The sequence below is a fragment of the Motacilla alba genome, chromosome 2, assembly GCF_015832195.1.
Source record: "Motacilla alba alba isolate MOTALB_02 chromosome 2, Motacilla_alba_V1.0_pri, whole genome shotgun sequence".
NCBI lineage: Eukaryota > Metazoa > Chordata > Aves > Passeriformes > Motacillidae > Motacilla > Motacilla alba.
In genome coordinates, this window is record NC_052017.1 from 108497858 (window position 1) to 108516308 (window position 18451).

Sequence of the window (18451 nt, forward strand, 5' to 3'; positions counted from 1 at the left end):
TTATTTCTCTTAAATCTACTAACAGTTTTCAGCAAGACTGTTGAATTGTTAGATGCAGAAGGAAGTAATACTGTCAAAACAGATTTCAGGATAACTGGATTTATACCCCAAACATTTTTCCTTATTATAGCACAAAGTGTTTTTAAGGGTAAACTGACCTGATCATTGAGCTGTCGAATTGTTTTCTCTATGTGTGGCAAAAGTCCCCGAAATGTGAATTCCTGTATGAACTGCCTAATTCGATCGTGATCTGTGAGAGTTAAACAAGCACCATGAGGTGTCCCAGAATTTGACTTCTTTGAGTCTTGAAGTGATGTAGAAGCCTTCATGTAATCAGTGCTATCCAAACTGCCACTGGGATGATCCAGTTGAAGGGGATGAGTCTTAAAGTTATTTGACAAGCCATCTGTTAAAAGATTGAAATAAAAGCTCCAGTAAGTATAAAGCTACTTAAATATTTTGGGTTTTAAAGGTCATTTTTACTAACCTACTTCAAAGCTTCCCTTACTCAGAACTCTGGAAAGCAAAGCAAGTCACCAACTATTCTGCACTACAGATCAATGCTGAGCAGGCAGCAGCAGAGCACTGAATATTGCACCATTCCTGCAATTCTCAGAAAGCTCAGGCAATCTCAAGAATTACAACATGACTAAATATGTACGGTTTTGGTTCTCAACTACAGTGCAAAAAAAATCTTCCAGTATGCAGACTAATATTAACAACTTTGAAGGAAAACTATGAAAACATTAAAATCAAAATAAAGCATTCATCAAAGTTTTGCAGCAATTGGGATTGCAGCAATTACTACAATGGCTCCATTGGGTCCATGCTCTCTTTTTTTCCTGCTTATGTTTTAAGGTTAAAAAAAACAAAACAAAACCAACAAAACAAACCTAATTTTCCATGTTGTTCCAAGCAATCATGATGCAAAACAATTTCCTCCAAAGTCCTCTTTGTTCAATGAGAAGGGCTGCTGACCACTATTGCATTTAGCTCTCTGAAATAGACTGAGACACTGCTTCACTCTAAGACTTAAGCAGTTCTCTTATTTATAAGAAAATCAGCTTGCTCTATCTGGCATCAAGCAAAGCTGAGCTGTGAAAGTAAATCCTCAACAGATATTACTCATGAAATCTAATCCTTAGTTTGTAAATTTCAATTGGCAGACTACATCTGGGCTACAAGGCCTGACAAAGATGGCAACTGTAGGGTCTCCTACACAAGCTAGGTCTCCACATGCCTTTCAGGTGAGATATGAAGGATCTGGGCCAAGGCAGGCCAGGCAATGCAGGGTACCTCACTTTTTCCCTACTTGGTGATGCCCCTCATCTGAATCCTACACAGCTATCTTAATTGTTTTTAAGGGTGCAATAATTTGCACTCAATTTCATTTATTATCCTCTCCCATCCATAAGCCAAGTTCCAAAGCAAGTGCTTCCAAACAACTTACAAACTAAGCACTTCCTTAACATTTACAGATTTAATACCAAAAACCAAGGACAAACTCCAAAACCTCAGTTTCCAAGTTATAGCAAAGCATGCAAATCAAAACTTTCATTATTATGAAAATTGACCATTTAATCCTATGCTATTTTCACTTATTACCAGAGTTTGCACACAATATGCTTAGACTTACAAAATATGAGCCAAATACATCATTAACCATCTCATTAAGGAGATGTCACCAATACAGTAGGTCAGTACCACAGCATTTTTCTTTGAGGACACTTAGAGCATTTAAAAAACCATTACTCCGAGCTGGCTAACAGACCATCTAATTAAATACTGTCCAAGACAAAAGACAGTTGTGTAAATGCTGTAAGATCAAGGTGTTCATTAAGTTACAAAAATACCTTTAATTTCACTGTCTATGCCATCTGATATCAAGTGATCAGTATTCTTGTTTGAAACAACAGTATAATCTTCATAGGAATCCTGCCAGAAAAGACGGTAAAAAAAGTCAGAACTTTAAGACTACTCAACCACATACAAGTCATTAAACAGTAGTTGTCAATTTCAGTAAGTTAACTGAATTACTACAGCAGCATGTTTATTCATATGTATTAACTTCTCTAAGTAGTTTCTGAGGCTTTAAGAAACCGTCTTATTTTAAAGATGGAAGTTATATTCACCAAATGAAGCAAGTACCTTCTAACTTGCTCAACTGGCCTCCCTGTCAACCCAAGTAACTCCAACTCTTGCACAGCAATGCCTACAGCAGCAAAAATATATTCCCTAAAGCAGTTCCTGAATAAGCTCACACACACAAAGATCTACATTGCACAGTTGACATGGGACAGAAAAAAAGAAAAATATATGATTGATTAGTTTATGGTGGACTGTAACTCACTGGTTCTCTTTGCTTATAGAATATGGAATGTTTTGACTTTTCAGTAGCAGCTGATGCTAAGAATGGCTACCTAGAACAGACAGCTACATTTGGTAAAGAAATATGATTCCAGAAACCTTTTAATCATAAGGAGTTATAACTGCAAGTCAGTCAAAACAAAACTCAAAAAAGAGTATTTTTGGTTCTAAAGCAAAAAATACAGATATTTATGGCAAACTCAAAACACACTACCCATTGCAATCTTAGCAGACGACAGACCAGACTAGACCCACAAGAAGTTATCACAAAAACCACACATACTCCCACAAAACAACACACCCAGACTATTTAGTGAAGTACAGAAGACCCAGGAAAAAAATTTAAGACTGAGGAAGACAAATAAAAATGAAGGTACAAAGTTACTATGAACAGGACACTTCTGAGGTTACTTCCTCTTACAGCTCTTATTATTTCTTATTTATTGTCTATTATTTCTGTGCTCCTGTCAGTCTGTTTCAGACAGTCCAGTGCTTCAGTGCTCCTTACTGTCAACTTAAGTAGTACAGAGGACAGTTCCTACTGAGGACTCATCTTATGCCCTCACAAAAAGCCACAGCTGCGTCAGAAGTGTCTGGACTGCCTACTCATTCTGTAGGAACACATACATAACACTAAGGTGAAACTTAATGCAACTAAAATGGACTTTCATTAAGCACGGTAAGATCTGTTTTTAGAATACTGTAATACCTGGTTCTGGATAGTGTTTTTCTGAAGGTACTGACTCCAAGGATCTGGTATCTGTTCGTCTGCGCCTCTGTTAGACACCCGAGAATTTATTTTCAGCAAATAGCAACCCTGAGTTCCATATCTCTGTTTCATCTCTTCATAAATGGAGTCAGCTCTGAAACAGTAAAACAACATTTATCCTGTCTTGATATCAGACTAACTTTAGAGCGTGTACTCCAAACTATTTTAGACTATTATCCATAGTGCTTAAAAGGAAAATTCTCCTATTTTTAAAAAAATCTGTTATGCAAGAGTGAACCTGAAAATCTTTGAGACTTAGTTCAGAGAGCTACCAAAGAAAGCACCTACCCCAAAAGTTGTGACTGATTAATTTCATTTTACATGAACACAAGAAGATCTAAAAATAATACTTTCAAATATCTGTCTTGATAATAGCATACTGGCTAATGGATCCTATTGCATGTCTAATCTCAACAGAATTTATCAACACAAACATTTTGGTCAAAGAGCTCATCTGTAAGCTCACTGAAGGCAGATGACCCACCTTTGTTCTTCTCCTGTGCTTACATCATGCAGTAGCACATAATATTTGAGCGTGTTTGGTATAAACCACTTGGGATATGAGTATTCACTACTGTGCTGAATCCGATGTTGTTCTTGGGACAGCTTCAGGAACTGCTCCACAGGGTCAGGTTCACTAGAAGAAACTACCAGCATACCTGAATTCATTAAGGACAAATACCCAAATAACACAGGGACACCACTGATCATAGAATAAAACAGGAAGTGTATAAAATAGAACAGATGAGTACAATACTTAGGCATGTAAAACATGCTGCCACAAAAGAATGTGCAATCAAAATTTAGCCTTACTCTTCATAAAAAACAATCAGTTAACTAACATCTGCAAAATGAGATGCAACAGTAGTTTGCTCTAATTCTGGCAGTGAATCTAAGTTTAAGCTGCTACAGGATAGCCAGTTCAAGATTTTAGATAGAGACCAGATGTTCACATAGCAAACATGTAGCTGAAATTCATCCCCACCATATTTTAGCTTTCAACTTCCAAGGAGAGTTGGGGCTTTAAGTTATCATGCGAACAACAGTGATGACTAGTACTCATAAACACAGCAACACAACCTGAGTAAAAAGCAGAAGTGGTCAGATTTTTACCTCAATGCAACTACACAGTCATTAATAAGAAACATCCCATTCTGTTACATCTACTCACCAAATCAAAAGACATTACTTCAGAGAAACCAGAAAGCAAAGTTATAATTTAAATGTTACTAAAATTCAGAAGCCAGAATCAGTATTTTGCAAAGTTAATTCTGCACAGGTGTGGCCATTATAATACCTTTCCCCCATACTGAAATTATAATGTTCAGTACAGAATTAAAGAAGAGCTTGTCATAAAACCTGCAGTATCATAATTACTGTAAAGCTTAACACCAGCTACATCATGAAACAGTGATTACTCTCAATTTCCCTGCAGACAAGCAAACTGGGCCTAAGCTTTGGTTAAAAAAAAAAAAAAAAGAAAAAAAAAAAGTGAAAATATTCAGGCATCATTCCAATCTTTCCAGACTTCTTTTTATCCAGCATAGCTCAAAGTTCACCAAATTTCCAAAACATCATCTCCCCAACCTCCACCACTCCATCTGCTTACAAAAAGCTATTAAAAAGCAGCAGATGCATCCCAAACATACATTCCTCTGTTGTAGATAAGGGATGAACAAGAGATATCTAAAGAGCTACAGCAGAAAGTGTCTCAGGATGATGGAGCTTCATTTACAGGTACTGGCTTTGAGCCCACTTTGACACAAAAAGAGTGTGCAGAGATGGAGAAAAAACCCCAATAAGAACACTACAAAAAAATTCAGGCCAAACAGCCACAAAGAAAACCCCAACGCCCTTATGAAATCAGTCTGTGTAGTCAGACATAGTGGAAAAATATACAGGCTTCAAATCATAATTGTGAAAGTGTTACTGCAAAACTTTCAGTGTCTCCTACATTACATTTTGTAACAGCATTCCCTGGAGCAGTCTGTAACATTCAAAGGATACATGCAACATAGTGGTTCAAGAATTCGTGATCAGATGCAGGCATGGACTGAAGAAAGCACTCTCTGTAAGACTCAAACCAAGGAGTAGTAGCTGAAATACACAATAAAACAGGACAAATTAGACTACTCAGTGAAACTTGTTTACCCATTAATGAAAAGGAAGTATGAAAGACTACACCTAAAAGTGAAGCCTGCAAACTCTGACAAGGTTTGCATGGCAGGGGAAAGAAGAGGGAACAGTCCAAGGAGAAAGTATTTTAGATGCAACACAAGTAGGAGAAACAGTAATTCTTGAATCAAATCCTGTGAAACCGAATAGCACCTTAAGCACCACATTCCTCACCACTGCAGGTTCACAGGTATTGAGTCCTTGTTAAACCGACTACTCTTTACCACACACTTGGCAAAGAAAGAAATAAATTCTTCTAACAGTCATTGAATTTCTGGGATAGGGATGTAAGAATTGACCAAGAAACAAAATTCATTTTTGAGTATGTAGAGGAGGTAAGGATTACCAAAACTCTATGCTGCCTGTTTTCTACAAGTGTTGACTTGGCTTGACAGCAGTCCCCTTCCTATGTCTTGCTAAAACAAACAGTTCAGCTGGCAAAGATCCAAGAAGATAAAACCTCAGATCCAAGTTGTGCCATTAATTCCTAATAATTTTAACCTGCCATGTTCAATGCCCTTTTACAATAGGGATTTCATTTTCCTAAGAGTAACAAATCAAGGGAAACCCAGGATGTGTGGGACATCAAAAATATGTGAACCTAATATTGTCCATTTCTTTCCACTCCAGCTATAGGTCAAGAACTGAACTATTATTTCTTCTTTTAAGCCTGTTCTATTATATCTTCATTCTCCAACTCCTTTCCCTTGAGTGGGAAACAGACTCCCACAGATAAAAATCAATCCACTTTCAACAACCTGATTTCACACTGCAGTAACTGGAATCCAGGGTCATCTCACCTGCAAACTAGAAAACAGTAACTAGTAGAGGAAAAAAAATTGTTAAGAAAATCTGAAGGTATTTTTTATATGACCTTAAAAAACCCACATTGCTAGACTATAGTAAATAAAAAGAAAATAAAATTAAATAAAAATTTCTAATGCTTTGTAAACCTCTCATGCACAATCTCATAAAAACCAAGCCGAACCACCACTTTGATTTCTTAAGCTAACTTTAGGAAACAGGTTCACTTATATGTTGGAATTATCTTGTTTGGCATTCATTTAATGCATTTTGTTTAATTCTACATTGTCAAGCCATCTTAGATTGGCTTCAGACACACAGAAGTCAGATATAGCCAAACTTGAATTCAGTCTAGCAGTCAGCCCATGTCACATTAAAAAAAAAAGCCTAATAGGAGACAAACTTCCAGCTTTTGGTTACAGCCTTTCCAGAAACTGCTCTCTGAGTACTCATCTAGGATATAAAAAGCTCTTGGCTTTACTGAATTCTACATGCAAACATGCCAGCTATTTAAATAAGGAAAACACAGCTTGTTATTATTAAAAGTAAGCTACAAGAAAGTGACTCATACACATTTTTCCCAAGTATAACAAGCTGTGCAATAACTCTTGTTCAATGTAAATACTGTTAAACAACCTAAGGCAAAAAATTTTCACTTCTGTTTTACAGTTAAATCACAGTAAAATAAAATCACGTGGTTTTTAAAATCTGACAGTTACAAACAGGGAAGTACTACTTTGTTTTGTGGATTGGTTCCCCTGCCCTCTGTTTTCAATAGGCCTATTTAAAAACCTTGGAAGCGGCCTCAAAGGCAACTGGATTCCATCTACACAGCAACATCAACAGGATTCACTTGAGCATTTTACAGGGCTGTAATCACTTATCATAGATACTTGATAAACACACACTATACTCAAAATAAAAGCAGTATTTGAAAAAAATTTCACAACCGTAACATCTTGTAACACGTTACAGCAGTGCCAACCAGCACTGTCACTGAGGTACCCAGATCTATACACTTTTCATTTTTCCAGTATGCTGGAACAGAACTGAAGCTTTGGCGAACATGTTCAAAATAATTAAGGAAAAAAAAAGTAATATTTCTACATAACAGCTTAAGAATGGAAAGTCTACTTCATGAAGTTTTGTACCCTTTAGGCATTTAGCAGGATCTGAACAGATACTACTGAAAGGACAGCTATTATTAACCAAAGTCATAAACTATATTAATATATAAAAATGAAAAACATCAAAACCTGGCTTTTATAGACCACAATGCAGAGCCTTGAGAGGTCAATAACCAATGTGGTTTGGTAGCAATAAGTCCCACAAACTACATAAAAACGTATTAGAAAGCTTTTTCTTTTTTTAAGGATCATACTCCAGAAAGAATGTCAATATAGCAGAGACATATGTGCTCTAAGTACAGTCAGCAGTTGAGTTCAATCTTAGAAAGTGTTACTATCCCCTGAGAAAGAAGTTCCCCAGAGAAGCAGAAAGTACACTTGAAATACAGCACAGTGACAGTAAACAGTTCCATAGGATCAAACAATTCAGTGTTTTTAACAGCATCAGGTAATTTACCACCACCGCCCTTACTGATTGTATGGAAAGACCAAATGATATTGATTAACAAGAGTAGAAATGTGATTAAAAGAAAAATTAAAACAACCACCACCAACGATTTTTCAGTTAGGGGGAAAAATGGAGGAACACACATCTACGTCTGGAAAAGTGCTGAACAGCTGCAGCAGATGGTAAGGAAAGGTGGATGGAGCACATGGAAAAGGAGTAAAGGGCAATTTGGCACCAACCACAAAAAAATACCTGAATAAAACGTGGATGTGTTCAGTTCCATCAGTGTCTCTTTCCAATTACTGTACCAAGGAACACTAGCTTTAACTGAGCGATCTGATAGAAAAAACATGATATTATTATACTAAAAAGGGTCAGATGCAAACACACTCTTGGCTTTTACACTCTGGTAGCGTGAAGTAGAAAAAAATCTACACCATGCAGGCCCATGAGGGGAATTGAAGAGATTTGACTCCAGCTAACCTTAATCATGAGTATTTCAGGCTTCTCAACATTTGACAGTGTACTTTAATGGAAATCAATATTAATTTCTAGTTCAGCCCCTATTCTAGGCTTGAACAAAAATGGAAATTCTATCAAGTAGCAAAGATTTAAGTTGTATCTATACTTGATTTCTATTTTACTAGATGGAAGATACTCTGAGGCACTAACTTGTGAGATTTCCAAGCCAACAGTACTAGTTAAAAGTACCTGAATATATTAGCTGCTGAAAGTGGTTGCCCCAACACTCACATCTCAAACATATTCCTCCAATGCCTCATGCCAGCATTTATATCATACAGCCCTGAACAAACACAGCCAGGGAACTGATCAAGAAGAAAAAATTCTTTCCTTCTCTCAAATAATTGAGTTCTTTAATAGGATCATTTTTCTTCACTTTCTACATGCACCAGTACATGGGAGAAGCAGGCATGGCTGAACACAACCAACTTTTCAGCAACCAAATGAGTCTCTCAGCACTAGATTATGGAATTATAAGAATATTAAACAAAACTGTAATGAAGAAGGATTACAAACAATTAAATCAATACAACACAGCAGTTCCAAAACTTCTATCAAAAAGAGCAGGATTATGATCCCAGTGCCAGAAACATCATAACTCAGCTTCTTAAACAGTGTGTATCTTTCTTCAAAATAGATTGCATTTGATCACCATTAAAAGTAAGGAAATATCTTTTAATAACATTATCCTGGAAAACTAATTCACTCCCAAAAAAGAAGAAATTAAGAACTGATGAGAGAGCATTTCCCATTTGCAATGCCAAATGATTATGTTCTGCTGTCAGGAATTAATACATCCCTTGGTTTGAATAAAATGCTCTAAGAAAGTTGAAAAAAATACCCTAAATATCCTAGTAAATACTCATATTCATCTAAGCATAAAGAAACCCTACTTGGTACTTCTTCATATTCTCCAACACTGTAACGGGATACAAACTCCTCCATCAACTGTCAGTGTTTTGTGAAACAGGGTTCCACTGAATGACAAAGCTACTACATTAATGTGTCCTTCTGTGTGATCTTAGCTTATACACCTCTCCTCCTGTCAAATAAGCATATAGCCAGTCTGAATGGAAATAAGAACCTAATCACTGAGACATAAAAGATAGTCAAACATGGTAATTTGTACATCTGAGGCTCCAGCAGCAAATATGGAAAACAAAAGGAGAGATATTTGCTGCTATAACTACAAAGCATTGCTTAATAAGGTAATAAAAAACCTAATGGAAAAGTCTCCTCACTGAAATCATTCTGCTTTCTTAGGTTCTTTCCATCTGTAGAATTGAAGAAACTTTCCAGCCAAAAAAAAAAAAAAAAAAAAGAAAATTCATCGCAAAATGGCAATTCACCAATGTGATCTATAAAAAAAGGCACAGAAATTTAAAAATATGTGGGATTTTCAATAAATCTCAAAAACAAGAGGTTTCCAGGCTCAGATCTTTTACTTTATAACAAACATGGGACATCAAGCTGAAGACGTATCTTGTAAATTAGGTATCCAAGAGATAAGAATCATGCCATTTTTCCATTATCAACATTAAAAAAATTTACTACAGCAACATCAGTCACTCAATCCTCACAAATTTTATCAGTCTATTGCTATAGCAGAGCCAAACTCTTCACTGCAGGCTGAACTTTAAATACAACAAATTACACATGTTTAAATAGGGCAGTGCATACATGCTTTGAACTAAGTACAGGCTCAGAGGCTTTAATGGATTAGGGTCTTAATTGAGAGGAGTTCAATCTTCTCAGCTCCTAAAATCAGGTCTCATTTAGCATTATTCACAATGCCTCATCCCTTGGAGATTTGAGAAAAAACATTTTTAGAATACTCTAGTCATTCTGACAGCGAAATATGAAGCACAAGTTCCAAAGGGAAAAAAAAAAAAACCACAAGGAATCAAAGGAGTCACACACCTTTCCTCAGAGTCCTTTTTCCTTAAACTTTTTATGACTTTATCATAAAAAATAAAAGAAGCTAGGATAATTAACTTCAAGATAAAGCTGTACATTAGTACCAACAATATAAGTTCTGATATTGTATCAGTTTTGTAACAAGAAAACTAGACAACTACAGCATAACTAATGGCTACATTAAAATAATGATTTAACAGAAGTTGAGAAGAACTACAACACCAGGAAAATTAAAATTATTCAGTTCAACCACTCTTTCAGCATTATATGAAGCCAAAACTATTTGATAAATCCAAGGTTTCAGTAAAAGCAATGCCTCAAAACTGAAACTCTGAATAATTTCAGTACATGCCATGAAGCTGAAATGAAGGCTAGAAACCACTCAGCCAATTCCAGTTTAAATTATGAAAAATACAATACTATTACATACCACTGATGTTGAGATCATAATCTCCAGCTGTGATCACATTAGCTACCAGTCCTTCAGCAGGCTGACTAACAGACACAACATCATGCAAAAGTTTCCGAATAGCACCGGGCTGAGGCGGGTGAGTAATGATGTTGTTGACAGCGATCTTCAAATTTTTAATGATGTGAAGCTGATTATTTGGATCTCTCATGTGAACTAAAAAGGAAAAACAAGAGGATTTGTTGAGGAGTATAACAGAAAGTTAAAACAGCTATCATAAATTAGTCTTTTTCCAACACACTTTCTCTTTAAATATTGCTCCACTCAATTTCTACATAATCAATTTTACATCACAGTCCATAATGCTTGACTACTAAAAGAGCAGGATTATGCTCTAAAATTGGAGGGGGGGAAAGTGGTAACAAAAAGTTACTTTATGTCCAACATTAGGCTCACCTTGGCAGACTGAGTAAAGAACAGCATAGGATCTTAGCTGGTAAGAACATCCACTCCATCTAACATAGTACCTGCACATCCTACACTGATACACTCTCTTCCTTGTAGAACATATCAACTTTCATGGAAAAGCCATAGGAACTGTGTATGGATTTCACACAACACATCATGTTTCAAGGAATCAGCAGTTCCCAAGAAATCCACCACACACAAATAAATAGCATTTAAGAAACTTGACAGGGATAACATAGTATTCATTCATCCAAAATTAACATATCCTAAAAGACAAGCTGAGAGAGTTGGGATTGCTCACCCTGGAGAAAGGGGGAGACCTTAGAGCAGCCTTCCAGTACCTACAGGGGGCTTTCAAGAGAGCTGGAGAGCTAGAAGGGCATGTAGCGACAAAACAAGGAGGAATGAAAGAAAGGAAACTGAAAGAAGGCAGATTTCAATCAGCTATTGGGAAGAAATTCTTTACCGTGAGGATGGTGAGGCATTGGAACAGCTTCCCCCCACTGGATGGCAACCAGTGATGCCCTAACACTGGAACAGTTCAAGGCCTGGCTGGACGGAAATGTGAGCAAACTGGTCTAAAGGAAAGTAACTCTACAGCAGGGTAAACTTAGAACTAGATGTTCTTGAAGGTCCCTATAAACCTAAACCATGATTTTACCTAAACTATGATTTTTAACACTATAGCTTCCTTAGTAGAATCTTAGTGAAAATTGCTCCATAAAGCCATCTGTTTTTAAAAAACTGCTCACAACATTTTCAACACTCATTACAATTCTGAGCCTGCTGTGATTTTTCATGTAATTTCACCCTATTTCAAACCACAACCACCACCAAGCAAGCCAGACTGTGAGTGCAGGCAGGACACACTGACTACGGCTGCCTAAGCCACCTGGTGCTACCATGTGCCACACAGCACAGCCCAACTCCTCTGCATGTTATTTTCACAAATTACTGTATAGCATATAAAAAGTAGCACAAAGGAAAATTCTTAGCGTTTTCTTCATCTTTCAACTAACTACAGGATTCACACCATAAAGGTCTGAAACTGAGTATTCAATCTGCTCCAGCCTGAAAAGCACACCACACCTTCTCCACAAGCCTCTCCAGAAGTAACAAGTACATAGCTAAAGTCAGATCACACTAGATGCGTTCACAATCCATCTTAAATGTTAAAACAGATTTCTAATGTCGTTCAAATCTTGACTGGTGTAGTTCTACCTTCCTCAACCACATATTCACTCCCAAGCTTTACCAGCACTCAAGCTCATGAGAAAACACAGTAAAGCAGGTTGGAAAACTCGTCCTGCCAAAAACAACCAAAAATTGTGTGGGTTCTTTCAGCTATAAGTTTCAGATTGAACTTGTACATCATAAGGTTTTATCAACACTAGAAAAGGCAGTTGTGCTGGCTAAACTTTACTTATTTCAGCTCAGCATGGCTATCAGAAAGTTGAAGCAGTTGTTTTGGATGGGGCTTTTTTCATCTTATCACACTGGTAAATTATCAACCCTATTTTGAAATTACCAAATGTAAAGGAAGTGGCAGGAACAAACAACTAGGAAACTAGTTTGCTTTCACCAGCACAGCTGTAACACTACAACTAATCCTTGCTGTCTGTCCGAAATATAACAGCCATAATAATGAAGAGCAACCACATTTCCATACAGAACACAGACGACATCTCTGGCATATGTTTAATGTTAAGGACTGAAATAACAAACATATTTGGAACCCCAAAAAGTTTTAATACAAAAAAAAAAAGACATGTCTAGTGTTACACATTTTCTTCAAATGTTTTTAAGATCATTTCAAAAAGTACTTTGACAAAACTGGCAGCAGTATCATGTATTAGAACAGTATCTTTCTCATAAAAAGTTGAAGATGCTAAGATACACATGGACAAGGAATTCCTAACATCACACTAAGCTCAAATAAGCACAGTGTTCCCATTATACTTCCTTACATCTTGCACATATTTAAGGCTTAGAATCAGATAAAGTTATCACAAGTTCTTTTCTTTTTTTTTTAAGGTCAAACACTTTGATTTAAGAGTAACCAATGCTATCTTGAAGTGATACTTACTAATTGGCATGTGTACTGTAATCCTCCCTCCCACAAAGACAGTATTGGTTCATAGAGTATTTTTAAAGAATCTTAAAAACAAGATCCTATTTTAAAGAAAACCTACCTATATACACAATATATGCCTACCAATCTAAACAATGCATACACTCGTTAAATCAGGCATCAGTTGTTACCAATAAACAAAACGGTTAAGAAAGACAGACACATTGAGAATAAATATGAAGGTATAAAATCCTCACTACATTTTTGGTTTCCTTTTTTAAAGGAACTTGAAAGTTTGGGGAAGCTGTCCTTTCACTTTTTTAAACATTTCTCCTTCACTAACAGGAGGTGACTTACAGAAGTCAAGAGGCTAAAAATTACAGGACAGAGCACCCTGAATCTGTGCTTAGGACACTACCATCACAGTTTGCTGAGTACTGCAAGGGTATTTTTGGCTACACCAACATCAGCAAGTCATTGATGGGCCAAAGTTAATGAGTAGATTAAATACTGATTTGTGCAAAGGGTGGTCCCACTGCATCTACATTACATATCTTTGGGGGGTTCTACTTGAAAATAGATAGAATCTGGTCTCTGTTAGCACATGAAGGATGACTGATACGTGCACAGTAGAGAGCTCAGCTTAGTTCCTGTTTATCAGAATTGTTTTGCACAAAGGTCAGTAGATTAATTTCCTACCTGCACTGCTTCTCTAAGCAAGAAGGCTGATGAACACATAGCCTTCAGCTGGTTCATAAGTTAAATAATTCCTAATTTCAGACGAAAATATGTGTCGTTACAGGACTCTAAAAATGCAGTAGCAAATCCATGAAGGAGCTTTTCAAGTTATAGAAGAATTCAAGAAGCTATTCATGTACTTTAAACTTCTGCATAAGGAAGGGACACCTTATTTCTAAAGGGATGAAATACCAATCAACTCGATTTTATGTTACGAATTCAATGAAATAGCCACTAAGTAAAGAGAGATGGGTTAATTTAAAATGCACAGCATTTCACACCCTCTTAAGGAAAATTGTGCTTAGCAAGGAAGACATCAAAACAGAATTAAAGAATCACAGAACTGTTGTAGTTGGAAGAGATCACTGGAGATCATCTATTCCAACCTCCCTGCCAAGCCAGGATCACCTCGAGCAGGTAAGAGGAAGTGCCCAGGTGTGTTTGGAATGTTTCCAGAGAGGGAAACTCCACAAGCTCCCTAGGCAGCCCATTCCAGGGCTATACCACCCACAACGGAAAGGAAGTTTTGCCTCATGTTGAAGCAGAACTTTTTGTATTTCAGCTTATGGCCATTGCTCCTCACAGAATCCCAGAACAGTTATCACCACAATATCCTAACCATACATAATAATAATAATAATAATAATAATAATAATAATAATAATAATAATAATAATAATAATAAATAACCAGAAGCAGTAAAATGTAGAACGTGTCATGTACACACATTCTGCTGTACCACAATCAGGTCATTTAATCATGCCTTTCTTCAGCTCTGTCCTTACTCTCACACATGCTGTTTCTATCACAAGAACTTACAGTCAGCATGCAGTAACATCTTTTTCCAAGAAGTAGGAAGTCACTCTTGGAGCGAGGAACCGGAGTCAGGCTTGTGGCCTGCTGGATCAGGATATACACAAAGTAGTGCAGCAACAAAACCCACTGTGCCAGCTTTCACTCACGGAACACTGCGGATAATTCAGATTTGCAAGTTCTGTAACTGTCACAATTACTGGATCAAAACAGTTGCAACTAAGTGAATTAATTAACCTTCCAAGTGAATGCTTCATTTTGAATACTCTGCCTGCCTTTGTTTGCTGGATACATTTTGAGAGCCTTTCACTAAAAGAAGGAGAAAACTAACTTCACAACTCTAAAGATGTGAGCATCTACATTTATTATTTTTATCTCTGCTGCATTCCCACATAGTTCATAAGCAATGTTAAATAAAATGAAAAACATTTATGAACAAGTTACAGTTGATAAGTTACTACGACTCACCTGAAAATTAAGGTAGATTTTTAACATAAAGTAGCTTTTAAGTTGCTGATATTTTTCAAGAGCGAAATGCAAAAATCTAACAAGAATGACAGTACAAGCTTCATTTTCTTGCACTCTTTCCTCAGCACATGACATGCAGAGGCTGCAGTCTGAGCTACACGTCTGTCAGAAACCAAATCTGACAAATGTCATTGCATCACTACTCTAACAAGCAGTTCTCGGCAAACTGCTGTCCTGCACACTACTTTAATGAGCAGCAGCTAAATTAAAAACAAACAAATTCTGGATAGTAAGTTAAAGCATCACAGCTAAAAAACTCAGTTGTTTCTCTTAAGTGGTCAATCTCCAGTTTTCCTGCTGCTTCACGTGGTCATTTTGCCACATAAGCAGCTCGATTCCCACTTCTTTGCAGCACAGGTCTTAATCACAGAAACGTCAACACAAAAAAAAAAAAAAAAAAAAAAAAAAACAAAAAAACAAAAAAACAACCACATAACCACATAGGATACAGGCAAGAGAAAGGAAAGCCCTGCAACCGAAATTAGAATTAATGTTTCTGAAAGACTGGCCGTACTTTCAACGCCTGGCTATGGCAAGTGTGAAATCCACTAGAGTCTACAGCAAGAGTCAAGTACGAGTACTAGGGAGGTAACAGCAAAGCGGTTTAAATGGAAGACAGAAATCCGTCTGGAAGAGCTGAATTTACAGACACCTTCCTTTTCAGCCGTGGGATGTCTCCAGGAGATGCCAAACTTCCCGGTTCCGCAGACCGAATGAAACTAAGCTGTCTTAACAGCTGTCACCTGCGACAACCCCGGCAAACGCGTGTCTCCGCCGAGCCTGTCACGGCTCTCGGGGACACCCACCGGGCAGGGAAGGGGCGCGGGGCCCGTCCCGCCGGCGCGGCCCCGGCAGGCGCAGCCGGGCGGGACCCCCGCAGGCCGCGGGCGGAAGGGAGAGGGAAGGCGGCGCCGCCTCCCCCGCCCCGTGTAAACAACGCGCTCCGCTCCCGGCACCGACCTTCCGAGGTGAGGCGGCAGAAGGGCCTGACGAGCTCGGCGAAGCTGAGGTTGTTCCTGCGGGTGAGCCGCTCCGCCTCCTCGCTGCACAGCGCGGCCACCAAGGGCACGAACGAGTCCTGGATGAACTCCTGCACCGACTGCACGCACTGGGCCATGGCCGCCGCTCGGGGCCGCCCGAGACGGCCCCGCCACCTTTCTCCGCAATTCTCCGGATTATTCCACTCCTCCCTCCTTTTCCCTGGCCGCTGCCTGTCCGCGGCTCCCGCCCGGGCCCCGCTCAGCACCCGCCGAGCGCCGCCATGTCGCGCCTCAGCCGAGCCCCTCGGGGAGCGCCCGCTCCCGGCGGCCCCCGCGCCCGCTCATGTGATTGGCCAAAGGGGCGGCGCCGGGACAGGAGGGGGAGGCGACAGTGGCCGGACGGAGGGGGGGGGACGGGGAGCGCGCAACTCAACCATCCCCCCCTCCGGAGCGGGCAGTTGGTGCGGTCCGGGCGGGGCTGTGGGATGATCCAGGGGGATCCTGGCGCCGGGAAGCGGGTCTGGCCGCCGAACGGGAGAAATAGTGCCGCCGCAGCTATTATAAAAACAAAACAAAATAAAAAAACCCCAACAAAAAGCCAAAAAAATAACAACAAAAAGTGGCAAAATTACCCCAAAACAAGAAAAATAGGGAGGGAAAAAGCGCCCCGAAACAACAACAACAAAAAAGCGCCAAAAGAACGACGAAATAAATCAAAACAAGAAAATAATAATAAAAAAAGCAACAAAAAAGGGCCTAAATGACCCTGAAACAAAACTAAGGGAGTAAAAATGAAAAAAAAACAAAAATCCAAACCAAACCAAACAAAAAAAAAAAAAAAACAAACCCAAAGCAACAACCATAACAACACCAAAATAACCCCAAAGCAAAACATGAAAAATACGCAACCACCAAAAAGGGGAAAAAAGCCCACCAAAATAACCCCAAAACAAGAAACCCACCCACAAATAAAACTACACACATAAAACCCATGAATGGTTAGCCATAAACCAAACCACAAGTTCCACTTCAACATGAGGAAGAGCTTCTTTCCATTATGGGTGGCAGAGCACTGGAACAGGTGCCCAGGGAGGACATGGAGTTTCCCTCTCTGGGGACATTCAAAACCCACCTGGGCACATTCCAGTGTCACCTGCTCCAGGTAACCCTGCATTGGCAGGGGGGTTGGATTACATGATCTCGAAGCCCTTTCCAACCCTAACAATTGTGAGATTTTGTTCAAAAGTAAAGAGTTGCCGGGGTGTTCTCTGGCAGATCTGTCAGTGCTCAGTTGTATGCAAGACATTCAAACTGGGCAAAATAGCTTCGTTTTTAAAGCTTTGCCCATTAAAGCATGATATTAAACAAAATCCTTGGGCACAGTGTGGTGGGCAGCTGTCCTGGGGGATTTCCTGGCACCAGGAAGATGGTTTGTGGTGGGACAAGAGCTGGCATTTGGCCCAAAAAACCTCCCCAAAAGGACAGCAGTTCTGTCAGTTTTATTCAAAAAAGGAAAGATAGAAACAAAACCCCCACACCAACAGCAACAACCACAACAAAACAACAATAATAAAAGCAGGAAAAAATATCCCCCCAAAAAACCCAAATAAAACCACCAAAAAAAAACCTACACAAAACCCCCCAGAATGGTTAACTTATGCACAGGAGGCTCCACTTGAACATGAGGAAGAATTTCTTTACAGTGTGGGTGAATCTGGTGTGATTTTCTAGAGAGGTTTGCTGTCTCCTTCACTGGAGATACTGAAGAACTGTGTAGATGCAATCCCATGCCATGTGGTCCGGGTTGACCCTGTTTGAGCAGGGGTGTTGGACCAGATGGGCACTGTGTTCCCTTACAACCTGACCCACTCTGTGACTCTATTAAAAATTAAGGAGTTGTTTGGGTGTTCTCTGGCAGACCTGTCACTGCTCAGTTGTATTCGTGAAATTCAAATGGGATTAAATAGCTCCTTTTCTCTTTTTTTGAGATTTGCATGTTAAAGCAGGATTATCACCCAAAATCCTTTTGCATGTGTCACCTGAGTAAGGAAGTCATTCGGAAGACAATAGTGATTATCGTGGTGAAATAAGTGATTTTGAACATGTTATTTACAAAAAAGGAGTACTGTAGTAGAGCTGACTTTAAACACCCTGCCAGGGACAGTCCTTAGGGCAGGGCTTGTAAGCATCACAAAAAAGCCCATCCTCTGTGAATGAAAAAATAGTTTTTCATGTAGACAGTAAGAAAAAAAAAATCTAATAGCTCATTCAAGTTGCTGTTTTTCAGGATTGGGTCCTGGGAATGTTATCTAGAA

The 18451-nt window shown here is 38.8% G+C and overlaps 1 protein-coding gene across 5 annotated transcripts in view; it reads right to left on the reverse strand.

Annotated features, from left to right (window-relative positions):
* The window catches only part of TRAPPC8 (trafficking protein particle complex 8), a 52322-nt gene extending 35828 nt beyond the window's left edge, over positions 1-16494 (reverse strand). For 2 of the 5 annotated variants that reach the window (XM_038127179.1, XM_038127178.1), the window contains exons 1-8: positions 16117-16494; positions 10560-10754; positions 7943-8026; positions 5144-5233; positions 3621-3795; positions 3077-3230; positions 1854-1935; positions 159-406 (exon numbers count right to left, since the gene is read on the reverse strand). In XM_038127179.1, coding sequence (XP_037983107.1) covers positions 159-406; positions 1854-1935; positions 3077-3230; positions 3621-3795; positions 5144-5233; positions 7943-8026; positions 10560-10754; positions 16117-16273 — 1185 coding nt within the window. In that variant the 5' untranslated portion in view covers positions 16274-16494. Of the gene's footprint in view, positions 1-158; positions 407-1853; positions 1936-3076; positions 3231-3620; positions 3796-5143; positions 5234-7942; positions 8027-10559; positions 10755-14634; positions 15481-16116 lie in introns of those variants that run through there. The other 3 variants (XM_038127182.1, XM_038127180.1, XM_038127181.1) reach the window with 2 other exon arrangements.
* Between the last annotated feature and the right edge of the window lie 1957 nt (positions 16495-18451).